General features: G+C 42.8%; 1 protein-coding gene across 1 annotated transcript in view; it reads left to right on the top strand.

Annotated features, from left to right (window-relative positions):
* Positions 1-892: 892 nt before the first annotated feature.
* OIT3 (oncoprotein induced transcript 3) overlaps positions 893-27,408 on the top strand; it is a 47,137-nt gene continuing 20,621 nt past the window's right edge. The window contains exons 1-4 of the mRNA XM_054982522.1: positions 893-1,168; positions 10,766-11,140; positions 17,412-17,522; positions 23,883-24,005. Of these exons, the coding sequence (XP_054838497.1) occupies positions 1,036-1,168; positions 10,766-11,140; positions 17,412-17,522; positions 23,883-24,005 (742 nt within the window). The 5' untranslated portion in view covers positions 893-1,035. The remainder of the gene's footprint in view (positions 1,169-10,765; positions 11,141-17,411; positions 17,523-23,882; positions 24,006-27,408) is intronic.

The following is a 27,408-nucleotide window of genomic DNA, read 5'->3' as shown; positions in this document are numbered from 1 at the left end:
TGGCAACATATCACCATCATCATATGGACTCTTTTCATTTTCATGACCAGGAGTCACAGTGTATTTTAAAGCTCCGGTCTGGACTTCTTTAGCAATCACAATAGGAATCCTTGTGTAGGCTCCAGTGTATTGTGAGGAGCCAATTAGTTTGTTCGGCTCCTTTGTTCCTTTTTGGAAATAATTTTTGTTATATAATTATTGACACCTAATTTCTTAGGCAGATAAATGGTGCATAAGTTGTGAACTTTCACTATTGGTTCAATATACGGGGACATTGGTCTGTTTTTTCTTGTCATGCCCGTATCAGCCCTTTGCTGGTTGCTTAATATTCATGAGTCTGCAGCAGTGTGTAGCAAAAAAACAAAAGCAGCTTCCTCAAACCCGTTGACACCATTTACATACTTGTACCTGAAGTTGTTGAATCTGTATGTGAAATCACTGGATCATAAGCTTCAAAAGAGCTCAGTTAAAACACAGAAGTCGAAACACAGAACTGCACAACGGAAATCCCTTTAGCTTAAAAAAGAAAAAAACATACTTCTCCTCAAAGATATGCACTATTTGGATATTTTCCCTATTTGGGACAATTAGGAATGAGGGTTTGTCATCCCTCACCCTGCTATTTCCTTTAAGTTCTCTGGTGGTTCTTTCTTCATTAAAGGGAAATAGAAGGAAAACACACAAAGATAATAGTCTGGAGCCATTTTTCCTTCTGCCCCCATCTCCTCAGGATGTCCATGTACTCCTTTGCTTTAAAGGTCCTTTCCAGATAAGATAGCTGAAGTGTCACTGTAGGGCAACTGTGCAACAAAACAACAGGAAGATAGGTTTAAAAACAGCATGAATGCATTAAAAAGAAGACACTGGTCTCTCCAAGGCAGAACTGCTGTGGGCAGGTCAAGGCTAAACTGGGTCTGGTATCCCCTTCAGCCTCTTCCTCTGATAATACTCCAATAGCAGAGACACTTTTTAAAGGAGCTTCCTTCAAAACTCAAGCATTCGATAGGATAACTGAGAGAGCCTCCAGTTGAGACCATGGTGTGCGCTGAAAGGGTTTCTTTTGATGCTTTGAGGTACTTGGGGCAAAAGCCAATGGAAATTCTCCCATTCCTGGTTTTGCCTGTCATCCTCTACAGCAAGGCACAGCCTATACAAGAGAATACTGTGGGTAAGTAGATGAAAAAGCTGGGGCGGGGGGGGGACAGAATAGAAAATAACTTAATCTACCCCTTTGGTTTCTTTGCAGTAAAATCTCATTTGTAGGACAGTAAATGCAATATTGTTGCCTATTTGTTCCATGGAGCCGAGAGACTCAAGGAATTGCATTTTCCCAGCATTCACTACACTGTATCTTGCCCCTGGGAAAGATGGTCTTTCTTTCCTCAGATAGTACAGCCAATAGTTATTGTGGTTTCCAAGATGTCTGAGATTTTGCAAATGTCACAGGTACTTGCCAGATATTTTCTGTAAGTAAACCAGTGATGTGTTCAATTGTGCCAGTTAATACTATATAAGCTAAATAATTCCCCCTCTCTTACACACTCTCACACACGCTGTGCCATCCCAGCATGGAAGCTTCCACAATGTCTTCAAAGTGACAAACCCCAGCAAGATTAACCTCTTCCCTTAATATTCCATAATTTTATGAACATTTTATGAATCTTCCATTTTCATGCCTTTGTTTACAACATGGGAAATGTGAGGAACTGTGTCTGGGGGCAGAGCAATTAGGAGATTCTGCTGCTAAAATCTGCCCCTCCAGGATTCTTTAAGCACTGGAGGGGGGAGGACTGAGCAGGCTGGTTTCTCCAGCAGTTTGAGGAAATCTGATAATGGAGAAAACAGCCAGAAGGAAAGGGATAAATCACCCCCTCTCTCCCCCACCTCTGTTGTTCCAGATCAATAAGTACATTTGGGGTGGGGGGAGCAGGTCAGAAGATCAGTCACAGATCTGCCATATATAGTTTGTTCAGCAGGTTATATGCATTGCAGACAAAGCCTCAGTAATCACAGCCAAATGAAGCAACCAATAAACAATCAACAGGCACAGTTGGTTATTTTTTCATCAGATTGCAATACATTTTCATTTTCAAATAGTCTAGGCATCACACGCTTCCTAAAATTCAAGTTAAATAATAATAGCACCCCGTGGCAGATGCAACTAGAAGGAAATCAGATCTGTAAAGGGAAGAGGTGGTATTTTTTGGCTTAGTTTTTATGTGCTTAATCAGAACAATTGGCTATTTTACTGTAATGATACTGAAAAGTAATGAATTTGCCCTAGTGAGAAAAAATATTAGCATAAATCCTATTTGAATGGTGGGCACAGCCAGCTACGGTTAACTGGTGCTTAATAAGGTATTAAATATATGCAAAGATTTAAGCTGCAAACTTTCACTGCAGAAGCTGCTGAAGGAAGATGACATGCAGTCCATATGAAAGGTGAAATAAATGTTTTTATTACATTCCTTTTTCTCTGGTGGTTTCCCTTTTAAAATCCTTTCAGTGTGTTATTAAATTGTTAGAGATAGGTCCCCTAAGATGTCCTTTGCAGATATGCATGATGCTCACTGCAGGAGACCAGAGATCAAGAAATGGTCATAGTACAAATGAGATGTCACACAACATTCTTTCACTGTCCCTTAGTTAGGAGAATTTCAGTGTAAGAGTTCCAAGAGGAGAGGTGGTCAAAGAGAGAGAGAAGGGAGGGAGCTGTCTTTGAAGACCCGTCTCATAAATTTTAGCTACATCCTATTTATTCAGGGGTACATGAGACATTATGACAAACAGGCCTTTTCCAGGTGGACTGATGGCTTGCCCCCACTCCCAGCCCTGGCCAGCCCAGTGGTGACTAGGGTGCTGCCCAGACTGGCTGAATTGCACATGATGCAGGGGAGGCACTGCCTGGCCAAGTTGCATGTGCACCCAGTGTGGGGAAGGTGCTGCCTTGCCCAGCTCAGTTGTGTGTGGTGAGGGCACTGCCTGGTCCATGTGACAGGTGCTACAAGGGTGAGTCATAGCGGAATGGGGGTGGCTGGACAGGCAAGGAGGAAACCATGACACCACCTTGTTTTCAGCTGATTCTTTCCCCTTCCATCCATTGGGGTGGCAGGGCTGAGGTAGACTGAGATGTGGATCATATAACTGTCCCTTTCTTCCAATCGAGGTGACCCAAACAGCCACTTATGATTTGGGGAACCAGGTTTGTTTTGAAACCAGATTACTGAGGTAGGAGTTGTATGCAAATAACAGAGATGATTTATTTATTTACAAGTTGGTTTTAAAGAACAGTTCAGCAACACAGGTCTCCCAACAATCAAAGGAAAAGACTGGCTAGGCCACATAAATTTAGGTGACTTATGGCTTCAGAGTATGGCTTGAATTATCTTTAATCCTTGCAGGTACAAATAAGCTTTGACTGCCTAACCTTCACTTTGGATCCTCACACATGCACAAGATTCCACCCCACCAACTTGCACTTCCCCCAGAGTCAGACAACAGGGTGCCCTGTCTGCTCATCACCAGAGACAGGCCTCGCAGCTGGATACGCTGTCCTCTCCCAGAGGTAGAGTTAAGCCACTCTGCCACACTACCAGGAAAAACTACCTCATGGAGGCAGAACCAACCGTTGCTGTTTTTCCCTCCAATTTTCCACCCTACTCCCCCTACCCTGAAAGGTGACTGGATGCTACAGCAGCATTTCCATAGGTTTAGGGATGAAACACCTGAGTTGCTCTTTTACCTCTCAGGGGCAGGACAAACCTCTTGTCCATCACAGGATCTCTTTCCAGGGCCTTTTCCCAGTCCACACCTGAATTTATGAGAGTGTCACAGAAAGGACCAAGCCAGTTTTGGCATTATGACAAATCTACTGGCTATATTGCCTTAAAAATGACTCCTGTATCACCAGAAAAATCCATAGTACTTTCAACTATCTCATACCAAAAGAAATCACCTTGTTATATCTTTCTTCTTTTCTCACATAGCAGACTGTTTACTTCATTTATACCCCCGTTTCCTTCCCAATGGGGACCCAAAATGACTTACAACATTTCCCCATCTCCATTTATCTCCATAACCACCCTCTGAGTTAAATTAGGCTGAATGTTAGGGTACTTACTAGAGTCTTTTTTATGGTGGCACCAACATGCTAGAATTATCTGCCTAGGGAGATCCATTAACTATAAAGTTGCCAGGTTTCCATAACCTCCCAGTGGAAGGGGGGAACCCGGCACTCACCTGTTTTTGTTCCTATTGTGCGTGAATGATCCTTAATTAAGTAACCTTTTTATTTTCTTTCCACTGCTTGGTGAAAGCATTCCCATATGCAAGATAAACTAGAAGTCCATTGGCCTCTTAAAGACAAAAAAAATATTTCAGCATAAGAGTTTGTGAGTCAGATCTCATTTTATCCAATGTCTCCTACATTAAGAACTACTATGGATGTACATGCCATGCATCTGATAGTGAGCTCTGACATATGAAAACTTGTGCTGAAATAAATTGTTGGTTTTTAAGGTGCTACTGCACTCCTGTTTAATTGTGCTGCCACAAACTACTGTGGCTACCCCTCCAGAACTGCCATGTGCAAGTTTTCCCTGGTGACTAAATTATTGGTGTTGCTGCATTTCTCTCATTATCAGTTTATATTGTATTTGTTTTTTTAAATAAGTTTTTTATGTCCTGAACTGCTGTGAGAATTTAGTGGGAAAACAACTCATTTCATTATAATAAAAATAATAATTGAGCCATCAGGTGAAAAGGGTGTGTGTGTGAAACATTTTTAATGCTGCCTTTCCACCCAATTAGAGCTCTCAAAATGGCAAACATTGAAAGAAATTAAAAATCAACTTTTACAAACAGCACATATATGTATAAAACTGACAACTGAAAACAGACAAGGAGGAGGCTCACTAAGTGCCAGACAAAATAGAATAATCTTCACCCACTGGTGGAAGATAATGATCATGTGAGATGGACAAATCTCCTTTGGGAGATAATTCCATAATTTTGGTGCCATGCTCAAGATGGCTCTTTCTCAGGTTGCCACTCATCTAGCCTCAGATGGCAGGACATCTAAAGCAGGGCCTTCAGGCATCTGTTTAAAATTCTGTTTAAAACTGCTTCCAGGCATCTGTTTAAAATTTCCACAGCCTCCTTGTGGTCTGCTGGTGGCACAAGATAGAGCTGTCATCTGTATACTAGTGACCCAGCCCAAATCTCCTGTTGATCTCACCCAGTGGTTTCATGTAGATGTTGAAAAATATGAGGACAAAATGGAGTCTTGCAGGATCCCATCGACTAGTGGCCAAGGTCCAAGCAGCAGTCCCCCAGCACCACCTTCTGAAACCCACCTTTCAGGTACGGCCAAAACCACCACAAAACTACCAGGGTGACCAAGGATATTTCATTCCCATAACCAGGCTTGAAACCACTGGAAATCATCTAAACAATATGCACTACCAGAAATCGAGTGAAGGAATGAAGATAAACCATAAACAGCTTGTTAGAATCAAAGCCGAGTCTAAGGGCTGGTTCAGATTTCTAGGGGCCTTTTTTAATGAGTGAACTGAGCCTCTACTGTCCCAACTGTAGCAAATATATAGAAAATTGGCTTGCTGCAAAATAGTCGCAGGTTACAATAGCCTTTGGAAATACCAAGCCTCTAGAAATAGGCAAAGTTCATTTTTCCAGCCCCAAATCCTGTATTTTCTACCCTATCTCTTTACACAACCAAGGATCCAAAATTTATAAAAACTATAGTATGTGTGAGGGGCAGAGGAGAAAAAAACTGCCCTGTAAAAGGACCTCATCCCTCAGCCCAATGGAGTGAAGGAGAAACAGCCAGCTGGAAGAAAGGAGTTACCATGGCATCTCCTTGCCTAACTGGCCAACCTCATCCCATCATGGCTGGCAGCACCTTTTCACATGTTGCCTAGGCCAGGTGTTGCCTCACTGCACATGACTCAGCTGAGCTGGGCTAGGAGGGGTGTTGCCTTCATGGCCAGGGCAGGCAGGGCCTTCTCCACAGTATGCGTGACTCAGTGAGTGGTGAAGCATCTTCCTTGTGCAGGAGTTGGCTAGACTGAGTGGCAACCTCCTCGCCATTGGACTGGAAGGGGGTCATGCCATTGGCAAACCTGGAAAAATCCCATAAACAGCTACTCACCCTTGATAATGTGTCCACTTTAGTTTTTTTAACTAGGGGGACTGAAGATATTTAATCAATATATCTAATTCTCAATGTGACTCCATCTGTAGATACTTAAATCCAGAGACTGGGGCCATAGACAGCCAAGACAGATTTTTCTACAAACTTGAGAAAAGCTGAAAAATTTGAAATCTAAAAAAAAAATCCATTGCAGATTAACACCCCCCCCCCAAAATAATAGAAGCAGCACTTGTAGCTTTAAGATAAGAATGCCTTCAATGGTTGTTACTAGGCAACCACAACAGTACTACTAGTCTTCAAACCTTGGTTTCTATGACTAAAAGGCAGGGGGGATGACAGGGCCGTTTTCAGGGCCCTTTTGGCCTTTGAGGAAAGACTCATTGGCACCACCAGCATCCACAAGGCTTCCATGTGACTTGCATGACTTACCCAGTTCTGGCTACTTGCTACTGTTCAACAGCAATAGCCATACAAAATCCAATGTGGTATAGTGATAAGAGCTCCTGACTAGGTTCTAGGAGGCCCAGGTACAAATCCCCACTATGCCATGGAAGCTCACTGGGTGACCATGGACTAGCCACATCCTCTCAGCCTAACCTACCTGACAAGGTTGTTGTAAGGATAAAATGGAGAAGTGGAGAACAATGTAAACTGCTTTGATTTCCCATTGGGAAGGTGAGGTATATTAGAATAGATAATAATTATAGTTAAAGGTATGTTGGTGGATGAGTTGGAAGGAGAGAATAGGAAAGGTGAGGATATGTGGGCAGCCAGTAGAGTTGCCAACTCCAAGTTGAGAAATTCTTGGTGAGTTGGGCATGGAACCTGGGGAGGATAGGATTTGGGAGAGGAAGGAACTCAGCAGGGTATAATGCAATAGTGTCCCCTCCACAGCAGTCATTTTCTTCAGGGGGACTGATCTCTGTCATCTGGAGATCAGTTGTAATTCCAGGAGGTTTCCAGTACTTACTTGGAGACTGGTGGTAACTGTAAGAGGAAATGGTGGGGGATGGGAAAAACAAGGGAACGTGGGGTGCTTCATGCAAGTCCTTACAAGTTCCCCACCATGTAGCCAGGCCCAGCCTGGCTGGCACCACACAACACAGCCCATGGAACTGGCCAGATTTTTCCTGGGACAAGCTGCCAGGGAGGGAAAGCTGAAGACACAGGGACAGATAAAGGAGGCTGGCTAGCGTGCGGGAAGAAAAGAAGGAAGCAGGAAAAGGGGAGAGGTGATGGGAGTTTTCAGAGAAGGGAAAGAGAAAATAGTGGGGGAGAGGAAACGAGATGCCCCCTGCAAGTCCTTGTGGGTTTCCCCCTTGTACTTTGGATATTAAAGACTTCCAACAACATGTGTTCGATCCTTCTGTTAAAAACAGAAGAGTCCCTGTATTAACCTCACAGCATGGCAAGAATGCTAAACATTGGCACTGTGTGAAAGTATACTAAATAAAAATGGATTATAGAAGGAAAACCAGAGGCACCAAAAGGTCATAAGCAAGAAAGCTAAACAAAGTTTAGAAATAAAAACTTTTGACTGTGGCAAGCTTTAAGTCCAACCCAGTTACATGCATTGCAGTCTTTTTCTTTGTTCACGGCATGGTTCAAAGATGGAGTCAGGTCATGCATTTTCCAGCAGAGAGGAAACAAGAAATTCAGCCATGTTGGCTGGACCCATGAAGATCTCTAGAAGGCTCAGAGAACAATTGCAAACATGTACAAACAAAAAGGCTAGGCAATTCTAAGTTTAAATTTTACATCCACTGGGAAACAAGAAGTGAGAATATACAGTTAGGATTGACAGGTAAACATATCCTTAGACAAGCAGGGCTCATTTCAAGGGGGAACATGCAGGAACACAGTTCCACCAGTTCCTCAAAGAGGTCACATGTTAGGTGGCCCCACCCACCTGATTCTCAGCCATTTTGGGCCCATTTCAGCCTGGATTGGGGCCGAAAGAGCCCAGATCAGGCCTCTGACAGGTGGTGGATCACTCTCCCACTCAGCAGTGGCCTGATCCTGGCCATTTTGGGCCCCTTTTCAGCCCTGAATGGCCAGGATTGGGTCCAAAACAGCCAGGATAGGTGATGTCAGGGGGTGTGGCATATGCTAATGATTATGCTAATTAGCTATGCTAATGAGTTCCTCCAGCTCTTTTTCTACGAAATAACCCCTGTAGACAAGTATATACGTACAAGTAAGAACCCGCAAGGAAATTGAGGAAGCGGCCATCCCATTCCCTCTCGTTTTGTTTCCTCCTCTCTCTTTCCCCTTACCCTTCCCTCACCTTTTGTCTCTTCTCTCTCTTAATATTCCTCCTTCTCCCTCCCCCATGCCCATTTTATCATATACACACAACTGTCTTTTACCCACCCAGCTCATTTCTTGCTGCATCCCAAAATGACTACCGTCTCTCACACCCACACACCCCATCCTCGGCGCTCCGTCTAACTGCCTCCCCGCAGTGCTTGCTCCCCATTCTGCTCCCCACTCTCAGTATTACGTCCGCTTTGCTGCTCTGAGGGGGATGGTGGTGGCAGTGGGCGGCTTCTGCCCTCCTCCACCTTTCCAGCTCAAGCAGCGGCTCCCCCTCCTCCAACGGCTGCTGCACGCGGTGAGGAAGGTGGACTTGAGGTTCCTTGTGTGTGCAATGGAAGACAACGCTCCTAGTTTGAGAGGGGATTTAAACTCCTCGTCCATTGTTAAAAACTTTTCAGATTTTTCTGCAAATCTGAGGGATTCCCCAAGTTTGAAGCAAATACTTCTTCTAGTGTAAGTGGCCGTCCTCTGTAAGGGTGGGTCGGTGGGGGTAAGAGAGAGGCTCCCTGCTCCAAGGCTGCCGCGCCAGAGGCTTCCTCACCAGCCGGCTCCTGCCTGTTTTGAGTGAGGGGCAAGGGGAGAGGCTACTGAGAGCCAAGCTACAAGTGATGCCTGACACAGGTTGGACACTTGTCAGCTTACCTCAAGTTTTGATGGGAAGTGTAGGCATTCTGGTTTTACAACTTGGCTCTCCATTACAGCTGCAAGACCAGGATGCCTACATTTCCCATCAAAACTTGAGGGGAGCTGACAAGTGTCCAACCTGTGTCAGGCATCACTTGTACCTTGGCTCTCAGTGTCCATCATCTGTGGCTCTGTTCGAGGGTTGACTGCTAAGAGAGGCTTTTCTGTTGCTAATCACGGCTCAGAATGATGCTCCATGTTTTTTCTGCAGCACAAGGTTTTGGCGGGTTGTATCTACTGAGGAATGTGCGCAGGTGCAGCGCTCTTGAATATTTTTTTGAACTACCCCCCCAACACATTTTCAACATTTTTAGATTTTTCAGCGAAACTAGAGTGACTGTTACTCATATGTAAGTGGCCCTGATTGTCAGGCATAGGTATCCGTAGATCAGGGCCCCTTGGCTATTAGTATAAGATTATACTTCCCTTGGTCCAGCTGACAGACAAGGTTTATCTGGTAGTTTGGTTTGGTAGGAGGATTTTTTTCAGCAGACCTTAACATTCAGCATTTAAGCATATCTCAGGAACCGGCAAGTCCTGCTAGATGGAGAGGCTAAGTAAAACTGTACATTCCCAAATCAGAACGGAGGGTTTAAACTAGAAAGGAGAGAAAGGCTTGACTTTGGCCTGAACCCCTGGTCCCCAAAGTGGAGTTGGAGCAGCGTTGAACAGATATGAAATGGCAGGGTAGCCAATAGAGGCTGAGATTTAATTCATACTTTGCTACTTACATATATAAATGAAGGAACCAAGCTGTGGCAATCTGAGAGGGAACTAAACAAAAGCAGGTCAAAAAATCACCTGGGAATCTGGAAGTGTTGATTAATGCCACACTTCAAAATTCATATGTAAATAACATAAGCATCCACTGAGCTATCATGGCCTACAGTTCAAATGACAATTTTAAACCCCTGCATAATGACTAATGCAATCATCATACAGAAGGCTCTCCATGGATTTTGGAGTGCATTTTGAACTCTGTAGCCCTCATGCTTTCAACAAACACTTCTGGAACCATAGATTCCATTTTGCTCTCGTCCTTTGAGATAATCTAACCACCACCCTCCGAAGAAACAGAATGTTTGTCTGAATCTACCCATCCCAAGTTTTTCTTACTTCACATATTATTTCTGAATACTTGCAGGTAATTTTTATTCCTTCAGCCACGAATGGACAGCTCGGGGTCAAATCCAGTGTCGAAGGTAATTTTATGTAGCCCCTAGAGTCCTGAACAAATTTTGATCATGTCATGAGGAAATATTCATCTGTAGTTTCAATCCTATGGAAAGGGAAGTGCATTTATATATTATACCTTTTATGGGTTTTATGTACAGTAAATAAATGTTTGGTGATTGAGTGCATGTGCTCCATAATTGGTTCTAGATGATTATCAGTTCTACTAATGAGCCTGACCATGGAAGAGAGGCCATCTTAACAAAACATGCTTCAGCCTCTAAACCTTGTGATGAATGAACCACAACTGCCTGCAGCCACTGGAAAATTGTCTTTTGCTGTTGATCTTCATTTTGCAGGTCTTTCTCTTCTGTTTCAAGGTTTATCTCTTGGTTTTCTGTCCTTTCTATGTTTCAGCTCTTGACCCTTGCTCTGCCTACCTCACTCTGAATGAGCCATGGAGGAACACGGAACATCAGTTCAATAGCTCTTATGACCAACCTGAGTGTGACAGTGGTGTTGATGGGGAATGGTATCGCTTTACTGGGATGGCTGGTGATGCTATGCCCACCTTCTGCATCCCAGAAAACCACTGTGGTACCCATGCCCCGATCTGGATGAATGGCAGCCACCCTGAAGAATCAGATGGCATTGTCCAAAGACAAGGATGTGCCACCTTCAATGGAAACTGCTGCCTCTGGAACACCACAATCGATGTCAAAGCATGCCCAGAAGGCTATTACATCTACCGACTTAAAAAGCCCAACGTCTGCTACCATGTTTACTGTGGGCGTAAGTGGCTAACATCTAACCTTATGTTATTTTACTGCTACTTCTTTGGGTAAAGCACATGAGGAGGTGAAGTGTTCTTGTTTTGGTGCTCATATTTTTTCAAAATGAAAACGCACACCTACAAAATTGTGTGCTGCAATTCACATATAAGGGGAAATGCATATCTTTGCAATGAAATGGCTGGATACTGTTTTAAAAATTAAAGCTGAGAATTCAGAGAACTTGAGAGAGATATTATCATATATCTACAAAGTATAAAGCATGTCACAGAGCATCACTTAATAGATCCGCAAAATGGAGCTTGAAACAGATAGCGAGGATTTTTCTACAAACCTGAAGCAAGTTCCAAGTTAGCAGAAAAATCTGAAATCTCAAAACAAAATAAAAACAAAAACCGGGGTTTTAAAAACTCAAAATAATTGAAACAACATCAGTTGCTTTAAAAACAGAATGACCCGCTGAGCACTCGGTCATCATTTTGCTAGGCAACTGCAACAATATTGCTGAGCTGTCAAAGCAATTTTTTTCTGTAAAGCAAAAGCCTAAACAGCCCTGGATACCTCTAGATGGGTCATGGAGTTCTCCAGGTATTAGAGCTTATTTCCAGACTACAGATATCAGTTCCCCTGAAGGAAATGGCAGCTTCAGAAGGTGAATTTTATGGGATCATATACCTGTTTAGTTTTCTCACCTTGCCAAATTCCACTCTCCTCAGGCAGTGCCCCCAAATATCCAGGAATTTCCCAATCCAAACTTGATGTTCCTACCAGCCCCAGAAAGAGGCCTTTCTATAGTTGCCAGGTCCCCTTGCCCTCCTCGTGGCAGTGGGGGAACCAGCGAACCACCTTTTGGGCTGTCTTCGTGTGCACGTGAAGCATGGGAGTGCTCCCAGGGCAGCGTGATGATGTCACTTTGGGAAGTGATGTCATCTTGCCACCCTGGGAGCGTACCTGGGAGGCCTATTCCCCTGCCTTTTCCCCTTCTGGCCATGTGTGGTAGTGGAGGGTAGAGTGTGGGATCGGGGCATCCCCCACCCCCACCGAGGGTCCTGGGATTCCTAGTCCCTTCCTCCTCCCCTGTCATGTCCCTTGCACTCAGCAGTGACCACCAGAGACCCTCCCGTAATATTCCTTGCACCCTGCAGTGACTACCAGTCTCACTACCCATACCACTTGGTCTGGCCCAGTGGTGGTGGTCATCAAGCAATTGAGCTCAGTGGTAGCCACTGCACAACTGGACCCAGACCAGGGTTGATAGTGGCCACCAAGAAACTGTGCCCAGCCTGGGGGCAGCCATTATACAACAGGGCCAGGGCCAGCCCAGCACTAGAAACAGCCACCACACAACTGGGACTTGTACAGTACAAGTGGCAGCAGCTGCTAAACAGCTTGGCCAGACTGGGCTGGGGAGATGCTGCCAGGGGAGGGAAAGAGGGAAACCTACAGACAGAGAGCGGATAGGTGGGTAGGTTGACAGATGAGAGTGGGAAGAAGAGAAGGAGGCAGGAAAAGGGGAGAGGCAAGGGAAGTTACAGAGGAAATAGTGGGGGAGGATAATGAGATGCCTCACAGAAGTCCTTGTGAGTCCCCAGCGTGTATAATATTATAACTGTATGTCAATTCCAATTTTTTTAAAAAGCCCTCTAGTAGCTGGCTAGAGAATCGAATAGAATATATATGCAGCTTTTATACAGCTCTTCTCCATTTTCTTTCCCATATCAATATTCACACATACACACTGGATGTGAGAAGATGAAAGATGCTTTGGACATCATGAGTGGAAAAGGACTGCAGTCCATTGCTGAGTTCACGAGAAAGCCTAAGTGAACTCTCAGTGGGGAATTTTCTCATGCTATTAGGAACAGGAGTGGGGGCTCAATCTGCCTTCATTAATTTCACATCATCTTCCCCCCTATTCAGCACCACATCCCTTGGCAATCTAATTAATAGCTTCCTGTTGTGCTTCTAATTGGTATTTATACTTTATAAATGAGAAATGTCATTTTTTTTCTTTTGGGAAACAGTGCCTTCCTTTCAGCTTGGGAAGCCTTGCTTGAGGATCTCTTCTCTTTGAAGGGCTACCAATCCCCCAGTGGGGGCAGGGGATTCCCCACTCCCAGCCCCTGCCCCCTGCCACCGTTTACCTGGCCAGCAGGGGGGAAAGACATAGGGAATGAGCCTGAGAGGCAAGGAACTTCCTGCATGAGTGTGCAGTGGGCACACTCCCCCAGCGGGCATGACGATATCACTTGTGCAAATGATGTCATCATGCCCGTAGCGGGCATGTTCCCACTCTTCGTAGGGGCCCCAATGGGCTGAATTAGCCCCACACAAAGTGCAGGAGCACATCCACTGCTGGCACGATGACATCACTTTGTGATGTCATCACATTGGCTCCAGCTCTCTCCATCCCATTGGGAGGGGATAGGGACCTGGCCACCCTGTCCCTTTGCTTAGGGGAAGATGGAACGGGATGAACCTCTAGCCAAGGGAAGCAGCCTTGGGTTGGAATCTCCTCTAGATGTTGTTGGATGGCAGCCAAGGTGTGCTTTTTTAGGAAAGCTTTTGGATCTCCTAGGCTCATTGCTGAGGCTGTTCTTATACCTGCTTTCTTTTAGCTGGTAAAGTAACATATTCTTTTAAACTGGTTTGACTGTTTTAGAAAAATAATTTATGATTTTGTAAGCAGATGTGCTGAGCTGGTGGGATAGAAACTAAACCTTTTCACATACTTTAAAGCTTCATTTACTTTAAGGATTCCTTTACTTGGGAAGCTTTAAAGAAAGAGAACTCATAGACATTTTCTAAACCTGAAACATCAAGTGCTGGATTAGGTAAAACTCATGGCCTGGATCCAAAGGACCAGATGGTTAAATCCTTACTTTCAAATGCCTGGAGATTTGGGGATGGGACCTGGGTAGGCTGGAGTTTGGAAAGAGAGAGACGTCAGTGGGGATGTGATATCACATCCTGTGATGGTACACCCGGATCAAAGGTGAGCTCTTCCAGCGCCTCCCATTACTATGAGGTCACTTCCACCAACCAAAATTCAAATTTAATTTACATTTCCTGCCTCATATCATTTGCCCCTGCCTTTTCCTCCCACCTGACACCACTGAATGTGTGTGTTCTGTATGTCATACTAATCCTTTGGTCCTAAATATTTGAGCTAGTATAACTAGTTAGCAGCCAGTTATATTTTACTTGACCTAAAAAAACCCTTTCAAACCCTTCATCAAGTTTTGCTTAGCATTAAGGAAAAAAATTTACCCTGAAGACACATAGGAGGACACCAGTCAACACCAGTCCCATCACCACTGGCCTGTGACAGTCAATCAGTTTCTCCTAGTCTCTGTGGTATACCATAGGAGAAGCAGAAGTCCTAGAGTATCCACCCTCTTTAGCCACTCTATGACTTCCATTTTGCCTAGACTCTCTGATATATGATACATTCTGCCTTCCAAAGCTGCCCTTTCCTCCAGTAGAACTGATCTATGTAGTTTGGAGATCAGTTGTAAATCCAGAAGAATTTCAGGCCCCACGATGAGGTTGGTAATCATAGCTCCATGGCAAAACTTTTTAAAAAGTGAAGGTCATGTTAGAAGACTGTGGGAGTATAATGATGATAGTACATGATGACACAAACTCAAATCCCTGTTCAGCCATCCAATCCAATCCATCCATCCAATCAATCTCTCAGTCTAACCTACTTAATAGGGTTCTTGTGCATATAAAATTGGGGGGAGTGAAGAGATCATGTACAGCGTCCTGATCCATTTTCAAGAGAGGCAGAATAAAAATGTAACAACAGTACCATTCAAAAGAAAAAAAGTTTTAAATGTTTTTAACTTGATAACTCGCCTCAGAGGCTGAGAACTGAATTCTTTTAATGCAAATAAATACATATTATGTTAGTAGAAGGAGCTATGTAGGGTTTTATCAAATAGAAAACGGACACAAATTGTATGTCACCTTTATAAATGTCTGACCTTGGGAAATGGTTTTCCCTTCCTTGCAAGATACATTTATTGATTTCTTTCCTTCCTTGCTAAAAAAAACCTGTATCAAACCAAGGTTGCGCAGATTAGGGGCTTGCCTGTGCTAGTACACCAAATCAATAGAGTTTAAGTAGCACCGAGATGGCCAACCTTACAGTATTAGGAACCCCTATCTTTAATAGCCACAGAGAGGAGAGCATTTTGCAAGTGGTTGTCAAAGCTCATCTGTTCCTGAAACTGAGAAATCATCCCAGATAGAAAATGTGAGGAAATTAATCATAATGCATCAGAAATATTAAATACAACAAGTCTTGGTATAAAAATGTCTTATTAAACATTGCACAGCTGTACCACATTACAGAAACATACAGTTATGGCAGTACAGTAAGAACTGAATTTGTCAATTTGATAAATTGGGTGTGTGTTAACCTTCCAATATTGCTCTAACTGATAAAAGTTGCAATCTACTAGATCCTTTCAATATTCATAGGTAAAGCCCAACAAATTCAGAGGGGGGGGGGTCTCGATGGGGAGCCACCTTAATATTCTTCTTTCTAACAGCAAACTTTATGGCCCTATCAGCGCTTGACCCTGCAGGACTAGGCAAAAGGAAGCTTCCCATCTAGACCCAGAGCTCAGTTAGCTTGTATAATTTTCTATGATTCTACATTTCCCCTAACCTTAACCATAATAAGCAGCTCACAGTGAGTCAGATCACTGGTCCATCAAAGTCATTATTACCTACTCTACCTGAAGCTGCTTTCCAAGGTCTTAGGTAGAGGTCTTTTATATCACCTGTTACCTCTTCCTTTCCACTGGAGATGTCAGAGATTGAACCTGGGACTTCCTATGCGCAAACCAGATACTCTTCTGTTGAGCCATGGCTCCTCCCTAATAAAACTTGCAGTAAGTAGCTACCATGTTCTGATAGGTATTTGTTGGCATGTGTGGCCCTTTAGTGTTTATTCTGATTGGCACAAGCTCTCCAACGTTTCAGGCAGAGTTGAGTCTTTCTTACAACTGCTACTTGTTGAGAACCTTTAACTGGCACTGTTAATTGAATAGGATAACAACAACAATAATAATATTCAATTTATATACCGCCCTTCAGGACAATTTGATGCCCCTCAGAGTGATTTAGAAAGTATGTTATTATTATCCCCACAACAACAATCACCCTGTGAGGTGGGTGGGGCTGAGAGAGCTGTGAAAGAGCTGTGTGACTGACCCCAGGCCACCCAACTGGCTTCAAACAGAGGAGTGGGCAATCAAACCTAGTTCTCCAGGTTAGAGTCCTGCCACTCTTAATCACTACAACAAACTGAAAGCAGTCTTGCAGTCTTTTGCTTAGTCTTATTTTGTTTCTGGATTTTTTACTGTAATGAGTACAGAAGAAAATATTGAAGATGACTTTTTCCCTAATATTTGGATGTTTCCTGCCTAAATTTCCATAGGTGTGGAGGGTGCAATTTTTGCCAATTCATCCCTCCTTCACCAAATACCCCCCCCCAATTGCTGCTCCTGGTGAGACCATTAGGGATAGCTGGGGGGGGTCTCCCATAGGATGGGGAGTAAGCAAACATCACCTGTCCTCCTTGAACATGCAGATATCTAGGTGGGACCCAAGCTAATGAGTGGCATTGCTGCTTTATTAAATTGTTAATTATCTTGCCCTTCCTTTAGTATGTCTGGGAAAAAGTACATACTGAGGCTTAAATTCAAATGTAATCTATCAGTGCATCAGTTAAAAGACAGATTATTACTCAGCTACAAATACTTTAATTAGTTGACAGCCTTTGCATTAAATAATCTGGTGTGAATGTGCTCTTAGGTAATGAAAGTCTAACGCTCCACTTCTAATCCTGTTAATCTTAGTGTTATTTACTTACAAAGATGTGCTGAATGTTACAGCTGCTGAATTCCTGCAAAGCAGAGGGTGAAACACTGGTGGAGAGGAAAGAGGGGATGAATTTGCCTCCCACCTATACTTTTCTTCCAAAACTTGTTTCTTCCCAGCCACTTTGTCTCCCAGCAGGGATTATTTCAGTATAAGAGCACAACTGGGGGGGGGGGCGGAACAATATTAGATGAGTAGATCTGAGGGGGGGACACAGGTTTGGGGAGGGTTCAAAACCCCTCTCTCAGCAACCTATGCTATGGTTTCAGTCACCTCCCACTTTGGCAGGAATTATCTTGCCCCTTGGTTCCTTAACTTGAGAATATGGAAGCCATAGATAAGCTATGTCTTAACAAACAATTTTTATCATTCTGCAGATTTCTATGACATCTGTGACAGCATCGATTGTGGGGCTTCATGTTTGGAGCCGGGAGGCTGTATGTGCTCTTTAGGGACATTGCTGGGACCAGACGGGCAGACCTGCCTTGGTAAGGACCTTGAGGGAGTGCAAGAAGAATGGGAAGTACCGAGGCCAGGGGAGAAAAGGAACAAGCAATTTATTGGCGGACTCTTCCTCTCCTTTCCCTCCAGCTATTTCAAAATTCAGTTCTTTACTTGCTCATTATCAGTTCTTACACAGTTTGGCAGACCTTTCTACAAATATGCTTGCCCTTTTTAGAAGAGATAAGAGCTGGAACAGATCATAAAGGTATGAAAAAAAGATGGAGGGGTTTAGAAGGGAGAAAACTGTAGGAAAACAGAAATGATAAAAAGAACACTGTTATCAGAGAACACATAAAGGTCCCATCAAATCCATGTAAATTGATTTGTGAAACATAATTGTGCACCAGGGATGTTTAATGCAGTTAAACAAGAAAATGTTTGATTGTTTATCTTTGAATAAACGATTCTCTGGCTGCTTCCACACAGGGATTTCCCCCTGCATAGCCAGCGGGAAGCCCTCATAGTAAACAGGAGCATCCAAGTAATGTTATGCCCAATAGGCGCATGACTTGTCTCTGAAATTAGGGAAATCTGTGTGCTAGCTGAGGGTAGAGCATTGATCTAGACAATTCCCTTGTAGCCACCATGCAAAGAGGGTAGATCTAAGCTTCTCATTCCACTCCTCTCCTTTTAGCTCTTTAAGGGGCTATGATCTCCAGATTGTAAGGAAACCGTGGCAGAGGGGCATGTATGCATAAAATACCACTGATTGTGCTGTAGTATACTGTATGAATCTGTGGAATATAACTCACCAATTAGGCTTCAGGTGCTTTGAATAGACACACTGTTCAACCAAAACTCTCTGCTCATGACTGGTAAGCAGAACATGAGCTGAACCAGTGGATGGCTGAACATAACTAGTTTTAAAGGGCTGATAGATAAAGTGCCTGCAACTGTATATTTAATAGCTGTCTTGAATTCCAAGTGAATCCCAGTTGCTGGTTCGGACACAGCGATGCATGAAAGACACGGTGGATGCCAGAGAGTATAATTTGGTTAAGAACTACAGGTACAACCTGCCAGTGTGTAAATGGGAGCGCTACACCTGTACCTCTTTCCTCACACAGTCAGATCCAGGAGAAACAGAATCTCACATTCTAATGTTATGATATAGCATGGATGGCAGCTTTTATCCCTTGTGCCTTGGGATGGATTCTGAAAGTTCTCACAGCCTGATGTTGCCCAGTGTTGAATTGTAAGTTGCTCTTTAGTGAAAATGAAAGCAAGGCAGAAGCTTATAGTGCCAGTGACCTTTCTCCCTCCACACTTAATTACTGAGACAAAAATCCACTAATCAGCTCAATAGACTTTAATCCAAGTACTCCAGTTTAATTAATTGATTGTGGAAATAGTGAGGATTTACAACAGGGCTATTCTTACTCCACCTACTGTCAGCAAAAGGAAATGCATAAACCTCTCAAACTGAAGGCACACAGCCCCCCCCCCCTTTGCATGGCCCCTTTCTAGGGCCATTTAGACCTCCTAGTCCAACCCCATAAGATACCTTTAAAAACTATGTTTTCTGAATTTTGGACCCAATCGCCCTGATGGATCACACCAGTGGTCCAGCATCCTGTTTCACACAGTGATCAACTGGTTGCCCTGCTGGACCATTTGCTCTTCCAGGGAATCCCACTAGTCAGCCTCCGTCAGCCTCATGTGTGACACTGAACCCTTCTCTTCCTGCTCTTTGCCTTTCTCCCAGACTTAATAGCTGGCAAAAAGGAGGTACTGCAGAAGCATTAAGTCCTCACTCTGGAGACCTTTACCTCCTTTCTTTCTGTACCACCCTCAGGTGCCAGATTTGACTATATCAGGGCCATGCTACACGTGACGAATGACACTTGAACAGCAAGTGAACAGACTTGGAGCGCAAGTGAACAGGAAGGACTACATGCGAGTCTGTTCACTTGCCGTTCAAGTGTCATTCATCACTTGTAGCTTGGCTCTCAGGGTCCCACAGTTTGCACTATGAGAGTGCCATTGTTGCTTACAGTGTGCCTGCTCATCCTGTTCCAATATCTGGACAAACGGCTTTTGTAAGTGGGGCAAAACACCACTCAAGCAAGCCATGTTTCTGTACTGCTGGGCGTTTGGAAAGCTTCACAGCCATTCCAGGTCTCCTGTTGGTGAGGCTCCACTTTTCCTTTCTCCCACTTACTTCTCTCTGGGAATATCTACTGCCACCAACATAGTCTTAAGGAATTAAATTCAGGACAGGCACATATCTTGTAATTACAATGTTCAGAAATAATCTGTTACTTTGATTTTCAAGGTTGGAAATTCTTTCCCTTTGTTCAGCAACATGTGCTCAAGATGGAGTCTATGGCTTAATCCTTCTTGTTAAATGGACAAAGCTTAACAGGAATAATGGAACAGATCTTAAGAGAGTTTATTCTCTGTGTCCAGAGATTTTATAACCTCTTGTCTGATCCTTCCCTTGTGAGTCATTCCATCTCTTCATCTTAAAAAGGAAGAAATGCAATCTAGCTGTGGGTTCCCAAATCTCTGGTCTTTTCTGCACAGGTCATTTACTCCTCTCTTTTTGAGTGTTTGCTCTCAAGGATCAGATTCATTTTGGCCACCTACCATTCCACATGCCATTTTTAATCCAGCAGTGGATTAATCCTGCAGCTGTCTTTTTTTTGTCCACACCATGAAATAAAGAGGATTATGTGGTGAGATGTGGACATCATTGTTGGAGTCACTGGTGCTCTCACAGCAACGCCACCTCTTTTTAAATTTTTGAGTATGCCCTATCAAGTTATGACATTATGACAAACAAAGGCATGCAGCATTAAGGCTTTAGCAGTGGGGGGGAAATGAAAGTAAAAGGAACCCCAACATGATACATGTGCAGTGTTGGCACAGCGTTACCCCAAACACAGAACTTTTAACTACAAAAGCATAGATCGCTAAACTTTGAAAACCTAAAAGAGATCCATGTAACCACAACACAAAGTAACCCTGCCATTTTATTCTTATGATGTTATAACGCCATTATGCTCGGTTTTAAAAAAATTTCTCCAATACTCAAAAGCAGTGCTCTGAGTGGACATTTTTGTGTATGATTTACAACCCCCACACACACACACATGATCCAACCAGAGAGCCCTGCCCAGGCTGACCCAGGGCTGGGAGGCAGAGCCTGGCATCAGTGGGGCAAACCAACAGGATGCAATAGCAACAATGTTATGAAGTTATAACATCATTATATTTTCTTTTTTAAAAAAGAAGCATCTTTGGAAAGGAGGGGATGAGGGAAACAATTTGTAATCCACATTTAATAACAAGATAGATCTATATGACTGAGGCACCACTGGGTAATTTCCTTCTTTGTGAATCAATGTTACACGGGCCTCTTGCCACAATGGAGGTAAAAACTTGGGTCTCATCTGTTTTTATCCTCAAGGCTCAGATAAATAGATGATCCTCCAAATAATTATGCTTTTAGGACTGATCAATTTTATAAGTAAATTTTTAAAGGTGGTAGTTTGTTGAAATATGTACCTTTTAAATATTTATTTTAAAATGGCATGTGTCTCGCTGATGTGCAATCATGTAATTTTGAATTGATTTCAAGAATGTGATGGCCTCTGGCTAATAAACTTTGTTGTTGTTGTAGATGATCCTTACTTAGAGCTTCAAGGTAGAAAAAAAGATTTTGAAGGGAGCTTTGACTCTCAAAAGCTTGGGGTGGTGGTGGTGTTTGACTTATGGCAATCCCTTGTGGGACTTTCATGGCCCAGAGACTGACAGAGGTGGTTTGCCAGTACCTACCTTTGCAACTCTGGTCTTCATTGGAGGTCTCCCACACAATTACTAACCAAGGCTGACCCTGCTTAGCTTCTGAGAAGGCTCACCTGGGCTATCCAGGTCAGGGCCTCAAAGGTTTATGCTCTGGAAATCTTATCTGGCTCTAAGGTGCCAATGGACAAAAATCCTGCTGTTTTACTGCAGCCAACATGGCTACCTATGTAGCTACATAGTGTATGGGACCTCAATTCAGACTCAATGCAGCACAGGAAGAATATGGTTTCAGTCTTTGACCTGTGCTTTTTCTCTACCTAAACGACCCCACAAGGGCATAATTTGCTCCATGGAAAATACACAGTTCTTACAGTATTTCAAATACAGGTCCTGATAGATAACTTCATATTTCTTTCAAGTACAATCATTTGGGCCTTTTAAAAGAAAAGGCAGTTTTTCTTTCATGGTTCCCTATTTTCTAATTGAGGGACTCATCAACCTAGACAAGATGGGAATCATCATCAGAGAGTTCTTTCTCCAGTCATATCACTGGATTAATAATAATAATAATAATAACATTCGATTTATATACCGCCCTTCAGGATGACTTAACACCCACTGAGCACGGTTTACAAAGTATGTTATTATTATCCCCACAACAAAACACCCTGTGAGGTGGGTGGGGCTGAGAGAGTTCTGAAAGAGCTGTGACTGAGCCAAGTTCACCCAGCTGGCTTCAAGTGGAGGAGTGAGGATTCAAATCCGGTTCTCCAGATTAGAGTCCTGTGCTCTTAACCACTATACTACACCAATTAAGTTTTTATTCAATTTACAGTTTCCTGGCTGAATCCTAATTCTTAACTCCTGGTTCTGAAACTCCTAAATTTATTGCATAATCTTAAACTTAATGATGGATTATATGATTAGGATTTGTACTGCCTTACGTATCAGAATAGTCTCCAATGCCTAGCATCTCTTCTCTTCTTTTTAACCTCTCGGAGGTCTGGCTTCATTCCTTAATTGTGAGTTGACAGCCAATCTATGACCAGGGGCACCTGCATTCACATCCTCACTCAGCTGTTAAGTTCATTGGGAGACCTGGGGCCATCACTCTCTGAGCTTTGACTAACTCACAAGACTGTTGAGAGGCTAAAATGGAGAACAGAATCATTTACCCCAGTCTGAGTTCCTTGGTGAAATAAAATTGTAGGAAAATAGAGCAGCTGTAAACAGAGGTAGTAAATCCAATAGTATGACTCCTCTTTAGTATGAGTGGAGCAGCACTTGTGAAAATAAACTTTCTAACCTTCCCGACCCATTCAGTCTGGTATGCCTTCCACGGTCATGCTTCTGGTGGTTGCTGGATCCTTGGGAACAGTGAGGGCAATGGTGCGGGAGTCTGCAGTGGGAGGGAAGAATCATCAAAAGTCCTCTTCCTTTTCTGCTAGCAGAAGTGCCTTCTCCCCGCATCAGTTATGACTCAGGCCTTTGTCCTTATTCCCTCCAATAAATTATATTCTAATAAGCTTAAGGATCGGAGCACTGGGTGGGTTTCATCTCTCTCTCTCTCTCTCTCTCTCTCTCTCTCTCTCTCTCTCTCTCTCATTCTCTGGGGATTTGATGTGGGGTCTATTTGTAGAGTTCCTCTGTGTCTCCTCCACCTCCACCTATGTTCTACCTGTATATTGATAAGCAAAGCAAAAAGTACTACAAAGACACTACAAGACACCAGCACTCTCCTTCGCATGGAACTTCTCACTGCTTGGAGAAATGGGGTGAGCGTGACAGTATCTAGTTCATATGTTTTTCTATTGTTAGTTTAGAATGAGGTTGGGAAACATGTAAGGAATTAAGTTTTCCTGGAACCCTGGGAAGGGGGGGGGGGAATGAAGTGGGTAGGGTCTGCAGTGGGACACTGATCAGACAGACACTATCAGATGGCAATTCCTGCCCCTTCCTACCTTCAAAATTCAGGAAAGAGTAATTGTTGTTCAACTTTTTCTTTATGGTTCTTTTTACGTATTTTTATTACAGTTATATAGCTTACAGTGTATATTACAGTTGTTCTTGATGGTTATTGCCTGGTTTGCCCTGTTCTTTCCTGCATTCCCATTTCAGCACTGGATCAATTGGGAGGTTATGATAGTCTGTTGTTTAGGGTTGCCCTGTGTTTTGTGAAATAAACAGATATGGCCAATATAATTACAGTACAGAAATTGTCATCCGGGCAGCTAAACAAAATGGAACGTTCAATTTCAGCTAACAGCAGGGTTGGAGCTCAGAGGCACTCAGTATGACCTAGATGCTGCTATGCCAAAAACTTTTAATCTCAGTATGCACCTGCAGATGGCCCAGGAATCTGGTTCCTATAAGTCTTCATTTTGTTTATGTTTATACGTGTGTACGTGAGATTTATACCATGAGACCAGGCCTGTGTCACTGGAGCCAAACTCCTGGATATTCTTCTATTATTCATAGTAGTCACAGATAGCTATGGGCACCACAAGAGAAATATCTGTTGCCTGTTGATTTACATGTACCAGGTCCTAGTTATTAGCTGTCTGTGAATAAATTATGACTTTGTTTCTCTACAGATGAAGATGAATGTGAACACAATAATGGAGGCTGCAGTGAGTTCTGCATAAACCTGAAAAATTCCTATCGTTGTGAATGTGGAGTTGGGCGTGTTCTGGGGAATGATGGAAAAACCTGTGAGGGTGAGCAAGGAAGCAATTAACTTATGAGACCTGAATGAAATGACACATCTGATTTGCATGTTGATGCTAACCAACCGAGAGCCAGTATAGTGTTGCAATATGAGTGTCAGACTTAGATGTAAAGACCCAGGTTCAAATTCCAGCACAAAGCATATTGGATGATCTTGGATCTGTTATTTTCTGTTTAGCCTATTCTGACTCACAGAGGTTGCAGGTGGGTCCTAAGTTTAAAAAAAAGCCATTTAATACCTTTAATTTGGACCAACCAAAATAACACAAATCAATGAGCAAACTTGCAACCTCTTCAGAATTCTTCATTGGGTGTCATCCACATACTTTCCCAGCTGTTCCAGGTAGATATTAAAGAATATGGGGGAGAGACAAGATGGAACCCTGTTGGGTTCTCAAGCATAAGTGATGTGGAATCAAGCAATTCTTCTCCCTTTTGGTCCTGTTCAGCTAGCTAGGAAAGGAGAGTGCCCCTCACAACCATTTCAACCAACCAGTCCCTGAAGATTTTATGCTCAATATTATTGAAAGATGCTACAAAGTCCAAGAGAACCAACAGGGTTTTACTTCCCCTGTCTTTTCCCCAATGAAGATCATCCATCACAGTGACCAAAGCAGTTTAAACACCCAAACAAGACTGGACAAAGTTGGAATGAAATGGGGCAAGATAAACTGTCTCATCTATCTTGTCCAAATGGGAGTGTGTGTGTGTTTGTATGCCTCCAGAAGATAGTTATTGAAATCATTCAGTCCTTGGACAGCAACATTCAGAAAGAATTTCACAACTGCTTCCTTCAAGGCAGTTGTATCCAATGAAGGAAACTTCACTCTCGAAAGCTTATACCCTGGAAATCTTGTTGGTCTTTAAGGTGCTACTGGTGTCAAATCTTGCCCTTCAAAGTGGTTATCATTACTTCCTCCTTTAATGAAGCATTCACTAGTTTCTGGATCTACCTGGGTAATCCTGTTTGGCAGGATATATAACAAGCCAGGATGGTCAAGGGTCGAGCAGTGATATAGTGGATAGCATGTTTCCAAACAATTTTTCTAACATGAACTCGTCTAAGTGACTGCACCTAGTCTGAGAACTCTGAATTGCAAGGGTACAAGTGATTTTACCAAACAAGTCACAGGAAGGAAGCCTCTGCATTTTCTCTCCGTAGGGGCTTGGTGAAGAAACCTCTTCACAACTTAGAGAAGTTCAGTTGTGTGATTTTTTTTTTCCGGATTCAGTATTGGTGAAGTGTAAAAAGGCTCTAACTTGTGTTTCCTCCATTTATGCTTAACCCGTTTCTCAATGGACTGCCATAACGAAGGAAGGTAGCTCTTCATATATGAAAAGATGTACATGCCCATCCCACCCACATCCATCAGAAGCACCTTCATTCCTACTTAACCTAGTATTAACTTGATATGTTTTATTCTCAGTTTCTTCGTTTTTGGAAAGGGCTGATACCCATTCACATTGCTTTGTTTTATTAGGAAGAGTAATTGTTCCTTTTTCGGCAAATGGGAAGGTTATGTTTGCAATATAGATGTTTTTTAAAGTCTGAAGTAATAGGTGACATTCTTCATGAGTGCAATGCTTTCTAGGGAATTTATTAAACAATATATAATCTGGTTGGTTGGTTCCATATTTATTGATATGTCATGGAGTTTATGAGGCACTTCAAGAAGGAAGTAATTCACTTTGGAGCCTCCCCAATACCCATTGCACAATTGCAAAATCTTAAGAGACGGTAATGGGATTAAGCCATTATGATCTCAGAAAAGTAGAATTTTCAGGCGTAGCACACGATCACCAGTTTAAAACTCATTTGCATCAATGAGAGGTCATTCATCTAAAACAGTGAGATATTTTGAAAATCTTACATGGACATTCATCAAGTTTTTCAATATATACTGAGGGCTCCTCAAATTGACTTTCAGTTGAACTGGTTATTTATTTTTTATTTCATTTATTTATACCATACCTTTTCTCCCCAATGGGCATCCAAAGCAGCTCATATCGTTCTCCTTTCCTTCATTTTATCCTCACAACAGAGGTGTTAACACTAGAAATGTATCACAACTGCTACATTCTCCTTGACCTTGTTTCTGGACGTATGTCAATAACTGACAGTGCAATTCTAAACAGAGTCACTCCAGTCTAAACTATTGAAATCAATTGGGTTAGACTGGAGTAACTCTTCTTAAGATTGCACTGTGAAACTTACAGAGATGTTTTGAAGGAAGGCCAGATCCTATCTTACCAAGTCCACATGGCCAACATGCAGACTGTTGGCTAAATGTGCATTTGGAACTTAACTCTCAGGAACTTAATTGTAAATGGGCAGAACCAGTTCAGATCACTACCACAGGACAACCTCCCCCATGTCATTTTCCCAACCTGAAACAACTTTTGGATCCACTATTTGCCATCCTGGGGATTGGGGCCAGAACCAATGGAAAAAACCCATGCAAAAAATGTTTCAGCCATAAACTCTTGGTGAAAGAGCTGGTAACAGATCTGTATGTAGAAATACATTTGTCATATCCACACTTGACATTTTGGTGTGCCTGTATGCTATTTTAACTGTACACCTGAAAATACAACTTGTGAAGCATCCCTACATTTCCAATATTTTACAATTGAAAACTTTTTAAAAAATTACTTCAATATCTCACATTGTGCTTGTTCTTCCTCATTGTAATGTGAAGATCTCATGTTCAAACCTCTCTGAACTGTTTAATTGTTTTATTTTATTCACATTATTTATAGTCTGCCTTTCTCACTGAGATTACACCGTGTAAGTCAGTATGATCAACAACTGAGACATTCAGTAAACAATACAATGAGGTATGGAGTATTGCAGACATTTGAAAATGAGCAGAAATCTGATACAGAGCTGAAACAGTGCTGAAACAAAACATAAGCAATTTAACATGACCTATTAAATGATGCAGAAACTACCCAGCATATTTGCAACAACGGATGGTACACAGTATGGCAGTATAGTCTACAGTCCCTATCCCTTTACCAGAGCATCTCTCTGAGCCACTTTCTTACAGCCTAGTTCTATTACCTGTGTAGAAAAGACCTTCTGATTAATTCAGTTTTGTATAGCTTGCAGAAAACCAGGAGAGTGAAAGCTTTCCGGACTTCTTCAGGAAAGCTGCTCCATAAGGTGGGGGCAACAACGAAGACTGAAAGTGTATGATCAAGATAGGTAGCCAATGCCATGTTTGTCTGTCTGTAGCAGTAGAAAAGAGCAAGAGTCCAGTAGCACTTATAAGACTAACAAAATTTGTGGTAAGGTATGAGCTTTCGTGAGTCACAGCTCACTTCTTCAGATACAGCTAGAATGTGAGTCCATCTGTCTTTATATCTTGGTGAGTAGAGTGATTTCAGATG

The sequence above is a fragment of the Eublepharis macularius genome, chromosome 6, assembly GCF_028583425.1.
Source record: "Eublepharis macularius isolate TG4126 chromosome 6, MPM_Emac_v1.0, whole genome shotgun sequence".
NCBI classification, from domain to species: Eukaryota; Metazoa; Chordata; class Lepidosauria; order Squamata; family Eublepharidae; genus Eublepharis; species Eublepharis macularius.
Note: the sequence above shows the minus strand (reverse complement) of the source record. Positions and strands in the feature narration are given on the sequence as shown.